Raw genomic sequence first — 10,540 nt, forward strand, 5'->3', positions numbered from 1 at the left:
AGAATGACACTTCATGGTTTTTTCTCTGGGTAGTCCTCTTCTTTTTTCCTATTTCCACTGCATCATGTAAATGAGTGTAACATAACCTTTACAGAAAATCTCTCCATCTGTGCATCACCATGGGAGTAAGAGATATTTGAAACGTCTGTATTTTAATATTCAAATTCTGACCTGAGCAAAAAGACGTCTCTGTGTTAGTATAAGAAGCAATATTTGTGACAGTCCTCATGAGTGCATCCAGAAGACATATCAAAGTGAAAGAAGAAGAGAAGAATTAACCACATGTAAGTATAAAATCTTTAACGCCATTACATGCTCATGATGGAATGCAGAGGTGCAGTTTAAAGCTGTATTTTTGGCACATTTATTATAATTTTCATCATTACAGGAAATCAAAGGTGGGTAAAAAAGATTTTTGGCTAACCGTAACATCGTGAGTGACATGCCAGCACCCGAAAACTTCAGATGAAAACTTCATGAGCTGACTTTACAGTGTTTAAAAGATGTCCACAATGCAGAAATGTACTTTTCTTGGGGAAATGATATCTAACAGTAACAGAGACTCCAACTTACTTACCTGGATGATTGCGCATGCACCATGACAGTAACAGAGACTAATAACCGAGTGTTAGTTTATTATTTTTTTTAAACACATTTTTCTCAGTGTTACAGAAACACACAGAGTTTATCGTCAGAGTTTTTCACTCTCTGATTTTCTAAGGTTTTCTCTGATTTCCTTGAAGAACATAAAGATGAGCAGCATTGCTGCAGACTGACATTCCTTGTTTGCAGCAGATAAAAAGCTGAGGTTGTCTTTTAGATTTGTGCTGGACTGTGCACAGCATGTTGTCTCATGAAGTAGATCAGCTTCTACTCACATCAGCAAAGCTAATGTTGGGACAGCTGAGGACTGGGAAAATGAACCCTGGTCTGATAAATGAATAAACTTCAAAATAAAATATTAGATTAAGTTTTGAACTGGACAAATTAATGGACACAGTTTTGTTGGCATACTGTTGTGTAGATGGTTTTCATGATTTGAATACTACAGGATATTTGAATAGGGCATCCTTTTATTTTTTAGAACACCCCTGGGATCATGTAGAAGAATAAATTATGTAACATAGAAGTAATGCAAATATTTTATTTCCCCATAAAAGAAGGATTTTTGAGTCTTTAGGCAGCATGAGAACCAGAGACAGACAATGAAAGCAGGTGTGACTGCAAAAGCATTGGTAACCCTGTTAACACTATTATATCTTTATTCTTGGCACCAATGCATGTAATTATGGATCTGCAGCTCATTTCTATAATTTCACAAGTTTAATATTACATTTAATTTAGTTTAATATTAAATTCTGATTTTAATGAAGTAATCAAGGCTTACATTACAGCATAATACAGGAGCAAGAAAAGAAGGGCGAGACAAGAGTGAGCAGAACAAACAGTCAACTGGAAAACCATGTAAGTTCTTAAATGTGCCCTAAATATGGTGCGAGAGTTTACTCCACAATGTTAGGAACCTCTCCTTCCACAGATGGAGTCATTACTGTCAGCTGAACGTCTCACTCATCTAGTTTGTGCTGTAGTGACAGTCTGTGCATTTTGTAGGAAGAACAAACCTGGAAACATTTACTGAACACACTTAAAATATTTTAAAATCTGAAACTGGAGATTTATTTTAAATGATGTGTCACAGTATACATCACCTGTGTGTCGAGACACACTGATACAAAGACCATGTTTAGATGGTGTGGTTGACTTGATTTGCATGTTCCTAACATGTTCTACACTGTTAGACTTTTCATCGCCACTTTACGGTAACATACTGGCGTCACTGTTGCCAGCGTCATACCGTGACGCCGTGTTACGGTAGCTTACCGTTCTGCAGGATGATACCGTTTTTTGCTGGTGTGGTATAATACTGTTGGACAAATTATGGTAACGCACCGTAGCCTTTTTTACGGTATCTCACTGGCAACAGTGACGCCAGTGAGATACCGTTATGTCGTTATGTCGTAAATTACGTCAACAAAGTAACATCATACTGTGATTAAGAAATTGGTATACTACCGTTTATCCACGGTATGTCACTGTAAGCCCGCTGCAAGGTAATAAACTGCAATATATTAACCGTCATCACGCATCATCAGTACCAAAAATATTCATCTCTGCTAGAGGACACCGTGTCCCAACAGGCGGTCATTTACTGTTTTAACAGGTCGTAATTTACCGTAATTTCAGTTAACAGTAACATACTGTAAGAGACTGGAGGGTTCCAAAAAAATTGGATGGATGGATAGATAGACACACACACACACAAAATATAATTCATGTGCTTTACACCACTTTATTTCAATTCTGATTTTTCCCTGCTGAAATACACATTTCCAAAATCAAAAACTGACAAGAACTGAAAACATATTTTCCAAGGGCGTAGATTTGGTTTTGGCATTGGTGGGGACGGATGATTCAACCACCGAACTCTGCCCTGTTTCTTTTTTTTTTTCCTTTTTGTTTTTGCTTCTTAATAAAAAGAGGAGAAATATACTTGCCTACATGTGCTATTCTACGTGCTTTTAAACCATTTAAAATCACAATTCATAGTTTTATATGTGAATTATATAATGTTAAATTACTATTAAACAAATACTCAAGAGATGCTACTCTGGGAGACTGAGAGAACTAATAGTGCTGCCTGTTGTGCAGTTAGTTTCCAAAACACGTTATTCATGGTTACATACAATTTTAGACTGATGTGGGCCAAAGCCTAGCATAGCCTGTAACATTATTATGACGGACACATTTTATGAGTTAATTTGGCTTTAAGTGACTTGCAGGTTTCTTTGAAAAATACTTATATCCAGGTTCTTCCTTTTTGCTGCCATCCTCCTCTCCTCCTCGCAGCGCAGGTTTGCCGCTGCTAAAACTAAACAGAGCTCCCTGAAAGGCACAGCCAATCACATTGGCCATATTTGTCACATGAGGTAGGACTCCAGTAGAGGATGTAATTTAACTCTTTCTGCACCGCTGGGTGAATGAGACGTTGACAGATAGTTGTTTTTTTTTCTTTTTCTTTCTTTCTATCGGGTTTGATTTTCTTTACTGGAATAGATCAAATTATTGGTGGGGACAATTCAATAATCGCTGAATATTGGTGGGGACATGTCCCTTCCGTCCATGCCAAATCTACGCCCTTGATATTTTCATTGAGGAAGCACTTGTTTTTACTAAACCATGTAATCCATTATTTTCTCAGATGGTTGTACAAACAATAACGATATGATGTCATATCCATATCATGGCAGACAACATATGCTCAAGTGTTGGGTTTTCTTAGTTATATTTTGTAGGGTCTTAAACCTACAGTGTGAAGTGCCTTGGCATTCATTTTGTTGGCACCATACAAATAAACTGAATTGTAATGAATATAATATCAAGCCCCACACTTCTGCCTTTATATACACTTTGTCCAAAATATTGGCTCACACCACCAAATCAATGCACAAAACAGGGTCCACGACATGGATGAGCGTGTGTGGTGTGAAGGAACTTGACTGACCTGCACTGAACCCTGACATTGCTTTGTGGACTGAGTTCATTGATTTGTAGGGTGAGCCAATACATGTGACAATTAAAGTGTAAGTAGCTGAAATAATTTTTAACAAACGGGAAATAGAAGGGAAAAAAAATCAAAACTGTTGCACTCAAAAAACCTATTGGACAGAGACAACGTCTTGCAAGATGGCGAGAGAGCTTGTCTTCATTGTTGTTCGTCTTGTGTAAATGTCCAGAAAGCAAGAAATTCACTAAAATGGCAAAAACAGTTACCTAATTTGAAGTTCTCCACTCAAATTCAGTAAGCCGCTGGAGGAAAGTTGTGACATGAGGGTTAATGTGAACAACCTTTCGCTTCACAGTGGTCCCAGTCCTTCTGCTTGTCCCAACCTTGGAGGTACATTTTGTTCCCTCTTCAGGGTTTATCCTTACAAAAAACCTTGCACACGCTGACTCCTGGTATTCCAGGTTCAATACATAGAATCAACCAAAGAAGATTACACGCCCCTCTGCACTCACCATCCAGCAGGTGGCGGTCATTGAACTTTGTCCTTAAATGTATAAGGACAACATGTTGTCATTATGCAACATAAAATAATTTCAATACTTCACTTCTTCACACTGTCTAGATAGTCATAAAGCAAATAGCTACATACAGTTAATTATTAATGGCCTTATGTACATAAGTCCATTTTAACATATTATAATTGTACATAATTGGGAATTATTCTGCACATTAAACACACCTAACAAAGAGTCAGCCCAGTTAAATTACCGGAGATGAATCAACTGGTTATTTTGGAGTTTATAGTTTGTGCTGCTGTTAAACTTTACAGTATTGACTTCAGTATTTCTGCTGTTGGTGTAGCTAGACTACTATGTTGATCAGTAATATGTAATGTGAAATTTGATATTGTTACTTTGCTGGATTCACTGAGACACATGTCCAACAACTTTGGTTTATAAAGGAAATTACAGAAATTTGAGCTAACAAAACAGAGACTGGATACCTGTGTCCACGAAAAGCTCCTGTGCCAAACAGAAATTTTAATATGGTCTAATCAGCTCTATTTCATGAATGACTTCTTACCAAGCATCATCAGCCTTGGGGTGCTTTTAACATGCAAACTGAACAATATAAATTTACGTGCACTGAAGCCACAAAATTTAGAAATACACATAGTTGCAAAAAGTTCAGTGACCAATTACCTTTCCTAAATGACATATGCAATGCAAAAAAATAAGAGTATTGTCAATAGGGACCAATTCCCAGTTTTTACATGATCAAAATTATTCACAAAAGGCTTCAGTAAACAGAAAATGTGTGCCGACAAGAGAACAGTGCAGAAAAATGAAAAGATATTTGAGCTCGACGCTTTAATGGGTTTAACATGACTTAGTCAGCACTCCGCACCGTACAGGTACAAGCACACCTGAAAACACTGACCAGCTAACAGCTTTAAGCATTTGGGCGCAACCTCGGTAGTTCACCGATTCACCTGTTGCAAACGTCCAAGTTTCTATCAAGTCTCATAAATCCATCGGCAGCTGTTACCAAACTAGTCTTTTGAGTCTCCACATTCATAGATATTGACATTTTGTCTTAGCATTTGCTTAAAAGTCAAAACAAACAGTAATAAGAACGCATTTCGGACTTCTCTCGAATAAGTGGAAAAAAACACTTACCTTCAGACTGATTAGCTGGTGTCAATCCAACTTTAATGTGTCCCATGTCAGTCCGTTTTAGGGAAAAAGTGTTAAGTGGTTTCATTTAATTTTGAGATACTCCCGCATGGACGAGCAATTTGGAGTCTAGCAGAGTTATCACGAATAGCATATGATCTTCAGATATAATCCAATCAGCCTTGCATTTAACCCGATTGAACATCCAGTTACCTCTGACTACTTCTAAGTTGCACATGTTAACGGTCTCATCATCATTCTGTGCTGCAGCGAACTGGATCTGTGGCACAGAATAGTTGATGGTCTTGTTGTTCTCCTGCTTTGCCGCTTTGTTTGAGTCTGAATTGCGTCTTAAACGTGCAAAACTAAGATAAGCAGATCAATATTTTCTTCTTCTTGTTATTTAATGGTGGTTGGCAACCAGCGAACGGAGCATTAACCACTCGAGCAATATTTTCTATCCCCATTGTTGTTTTGAAAGTGAATACCCGACGTGTGCGTCATACGTCACGTTGTACGTCAGGTGAAGGTGTGGTGTCGGCTATCGCACCTGTCGCATTAAAAAGCTTTAAAAACGTAACGATTGCTTTAAAAACACAACCCAACGCGCTAAACTGTGGTAATGTGTTACATTATCACGTATATCCAGGACATCTCTTCTGAACCAAGACGGAGTGGTGCTACAAAGGAATTATTTCTTTAGGAGAGTGCATTTAATAGCAGTCTGGCCTGCAACAAAATGCACCGCTAAAAATACAGTTTCTGCTTGTCCCAGAATGTATTAATTTTGAGAGTGAAGTTGTAGGACTGATGCTGGTTAGTGGTGTAGGTTTCATGGATGTGACACCTTAACTTGTGTAAAATGACGACCAGAGCATATTATTAGGTTAGTTCACTGTAGTTAGGCAGAGGTGTCTTAAAAAGTACCACCTTATACAAAACAAAGGTCCAGTATAAGAAAGAATAAGAAGAGAAAAAAGGAACACCCTGCTAAATGAAGTCATTTTTAAACATTACTCTAAATGTAGCCATTAGTTTTTGTTGTTGGTCATACAAAAAATAAGTATACTTCAATTATATTTCCCAAGTATACCTTACCTAGTACGTATACTAATGATGCTTCTTGGGACTATATTGGCCCCGTTTTAGTACATAACAGTATTCTTGAAATTAACTTTTAAATGTACTTTTTGTTCGCCATAATTGTACTAGCATAATGTCATAATGTCTACAAGAGTATAATTAAAATATACTCGACTCTATCACAATACTAACCTTACAAGTATACTATTAATTAATAGTATTACTAATGTTTCACATTGTTTGAATAAACAAATACATTTATTAATATATGAGGTTCCATTCAGTTCAAGGAATTAAATTTTAGTGTGGCTGCAACTTACTCCTTAAGTTAAAAATGATGCTGTATATTGTAGTTTATATGTTATACTACTTTCACAGTGAATCACATTTTATAGTAATACACTCTGAATGAGGATTTAAGTAATTACTCTTAGATCTACAGTAGAAAACAACAGAAATCCGGATGGTGTAATAGTATAATCTCAGTAACATCATATTTCTCCTGTTTTGGCTTCCCTTCATTGGCTTCCTGTTAAATCCAGAATTGAATTCAAAATCCTGCTCCTCACATACAAGGTCTTAAATAATCAGGCCCCATCTTATCTTAATGACCTTGTAGTACCATATCACCCTATTAGAGCGCTTCGCTATCGCTCTGCAGGCCTACTTGTTGTTCCTAGAGTATTTAAAAGTAGAATGGGAGGCAGAGCCTTCAGTTTTCAGGCCCCTCTTCTGTGGAACCAGCTTCCAGTTTGGATTCGGGAGACAGACACTATCTCTACTTTTAAGATTAGGCTTAAAACTTTCCTTTTTGCTAAAGCATATAGTTAGGGCTGGACCAGGTGACCCTGAATCCTCCCTTAGTTATGCTGCAATAGACGTAGGCTGCCGGGGGATTCCCATGATGCATTGAGTTTTTCCTTTCCAGTCACCTTTCTCACTCACTATGTATTAATAGACCTCTCTGCATTGAATCATATCTGTTATTAACCTCTGTCTCTCTTCCACAGCATGTCTTTATCCTGTCTTCCTTCTCTCACCCCAACCGGTCGCAGCAGATGGCCGCCCCTCCCTGAGCCTGGTTCTGCCGGAGGTTTCTTCCTGTTAAAAGGGAGTTTTTCCTTCCCACTGTCGCCAAAGTGCTTGCTCATAGGGGGTCATATGATTGTTGGGTTTTTCTCTGTATCTATGAAGCGCCTTGAGGCGACTTTTGTTGTGATTTGGCGCTATATAAATAAAATTGAATTGAATTGAATTGAATCACCAATTGTTACATTTGCTGTATTTTACAGCTGTTTCCATGAGTACGGTGAGTTACCATAAAAATGATGTAATCTCATGGTATTTTCCCACAATTACATGCAAATTACAGTACTAAACTGCAAACATCCTTTAGAGTTTTTTACTGTTGATTTTGCAGTACTAAGCTCTGGAAATTACTGCAAAGGCTAACAGTGTAAATATCTCCACGAACAGAGGAGAATTGTGACATACATGCATTAGTCCAGCACACAAAAACTGTTGGAATCTTTATTTTCATTTTCATCTGACAGGGCTAAGATGCACTGGATATTATTTCTGCATATTCTGATGGGTAAGTAGATAATTTTACCAGTGCTGTCGAGTTTGAGTTTGCTCATTGAATGCTTTCTTCTAACAGAACATATATTATGTATATCATATTTCTGTATTTCAGGTCAGTGTTGCTTCTTTAGATGCCGCCTGTATGAGTACCACTTTATTAAAGAAAACAAGAGCTGGTCTGAAGCACAGAGATACTGCAGAGAGAAATATACAGACCTGGCCAAAGTGTTTGACATGACAGACATGAACAGACTCCGTAACTCCACACAGAATCAAGGAGAAGCCTGGATTGGACTGAACAACAACACAGGTGGAAACAGGACGTGGCATTGGTCTCTGCCAGGAGTGAAATACATTCATAATGACAGCAGCTGGAATCTGAATGGAAGAATTGGTAAAGAACTGCCTGGGAACTGTGGGAGGAAAAGAGACAAGCTGGTAGATGTTTCATGTGACAGTACTATGTGGTTCTTCTGCTATGATGGTGAGGAGATGTGAAAATAAATAAAAAGTATGAAATGTGATGTTATCACATGTGATTAAAAAGGTGGAGGGTTTCTAAAGATAAATTATTGGGGGATGTCTTTGTGTGTTTTTTATGTTGGTTTCACAGGAATGAAGAAAGACAATAAAACATATTTGATTGAGGAGAAGAAGAACTGGACACAGGCTCAGAGCTACTGCAGATCACATCACACTGACTTGGCCAGTGGACTCGATCAGGTAGATGGAGAAGAAATTGAGGCCCTTATGAAGTCGAAGGCAACTCCTTTTAGAGCATGGGTCGGTCTGTTCAGAGACAGCTGGAGGTGGTCAGATGGGAGTAATTCCTCTTTCAGATACTGGGATATGGAGTTATTCAATGATGAACAAAGCAACAAGACATGTGCTATGACTCTGTTAAACAGATCAGGAAACTGGAGCTCTGATGAATGTGACAAAGAAAAACCCTTCTTCTGTTATGATGGTGAGTTTTTATCAACATGTGTCTGACTGGTTTCTCTAAAAGGAGGATCACTGGAATCACTGACAAGATCCAACTGAACATATTGTATATGTTTAAACAACCTATTTATGGATGATGTATGATTTTCTTTTACAAATGAATTTCTAAGACATGAATGAATTTATGAGTTTATGAATGCAGCCAAATCACTTTAATTATCTGTGGGATAACTTACAGCAACTGCTGAACCACTTTTTTTTTAAAGTCTCTCTTGTCTGTAAAGAAGTTGAATATTTGAGGATCTTGTTGAACTGAGTGAGGATTGTTACTATTATTACACTTCGTTCTACTGAGGGTAGAGAAACACACAAACTTTCCATAGTTTTTTTTTTTTTTTAGAACAAAACAAACAGTTAATAGAATTTCTCAATTGTACAGTTCAATAGATTCAATTGAACCTGTTATTTTGTTTTTATGGCAGATAAATTGATCCTGATCAAAGAAAACAAGACCTGGAAGGAGGCCTTGGATTACTGCAGAGAGTCTCACAGGGGACTGGTCTCCATCACCAACCTTCAAGAGCAGGAATGGGTCCAAGACAAAGCCAAGAATGCATCGAGTCCTTTTGTCTGGCTCGGCCTGCGCTACTCCTGCACTCTGGATCTGTGGTTCTGGGTCAATGACAAGGTGGTCTGTTATGAGAAGTGGAGCAGTGAGGGAAAGACTGAGGAGTGTGGCAGGGCTGTGGGCATGATGAGAGGAGGACAGTATGAGTGGGTCAGTCAGAGAGACAATGAGAAATACAATTTTATTTGTTCTGCTGAATAAGATTTAATCATAACTTAAAGATTTCACTCTGAGGTAAACTTCTTTGATTGTTTAGTTTCGTATTTTTTAGACTTTTCATGTTCTTCATTAAATTTGGTTTCCTTAGTTTCTTCTTGACTGTCTGATTCAGTGATATTAGACTTACTTACTTCACAATTGCTGCATTATTCAGTTTTTACACCTTTATTGTTAGATGTTTTGTTTATCATATTTGCTGTTATCTTTTGAGTATATAAATAGCAATCGAGTAAATATAAATAAAGTATTTTAATATTTTTAATCTTTAATATTTACCATATGATATAAATCAATCTCACTGAGAATTCAGGACAATTCATGGCAAAAAAGACTTAAAACTACTCTTTTTTTTCATAATTATGTATTTGAAGCGACATGTTGTAAACTGATCATTTGCGTCTGTGAGGACAAATAAACTGAGTTGCAGGTGTAACAGTCTACACTACTTACAGTAGTTCTCTGAGCACCTATTTCTACACAGATTAACATATTAATATTTATTTTAAATCATTAGGAAACCAATTGCACTGTGTTTTCAAATAACATTTAAAATTCGCCAACACAAAACTCTCCAACAGACACACAGAGTGAACTGAAACAGAGTTCATGACAACATATTTTCTAGTGTTTTATGACGTTTTCCACCAATAGAAACCTTCCACTTGTGGTTCATTCATGGCAAGCTTTCACCTGGGGTGAGAGTTGAATATTTCAGCAGTGAAGCTCCAAGATTTAAAGCCACCACATCTACAGCAACAACAAAGGAGTTGAAAAAGCAACAAATAGCAGCGTCAACCACAGACCTCTCTAAAGACAAATATGAGCTATTAAAAAGAAAGT

At 37.4% G+C, this 10,540-nt stretch overlaps 1 protein-coding gene across 1 annotated transcript; it reads left to right on the top strand.

Annotated features, from left to right (window-relative positions):
- The first annotated feature begins 50 nt into the window (after nt 1-50).
- LOC120739344 (putative C-type lectin domain family 20 member A) lies at nt 51-9,866 on the top strand. The gene is made up of 6 exons (XM_040041100.1): nt 51-284; nt 1,395-1,464; nt 7,878-7,918; nt 8,021-8,392; nt 8,522-8,875; nt 9,336-9,866. Coding segments are annotated over exons 2-6 (1,116 nt in total). The 5' UTR covers nt 51-284; nt 1,395-1,462; the 3' UTR covers nt 9,683-9,866.
- The last annotated feature ends 674 nt before the right edge of the window (nt 9,867-10,540 follow it).

The sequence above is a fragment of the Simochromis diagramma genome, unplaced genomic scaffold (genome assembly GCF_900408965.1).
Source record: "Simochromis diagramma unplaced genomic scaffold, fSimDia1.1 OVJJ01000370.1, whole genome shotgun sequence".
Classification (NCBI taxonomy): Eukaryota; Metazoa; Chordata; class Actinopteri; order Cichliformes; family Cichlidae; genus Simochromis; species Simochromis diagramma.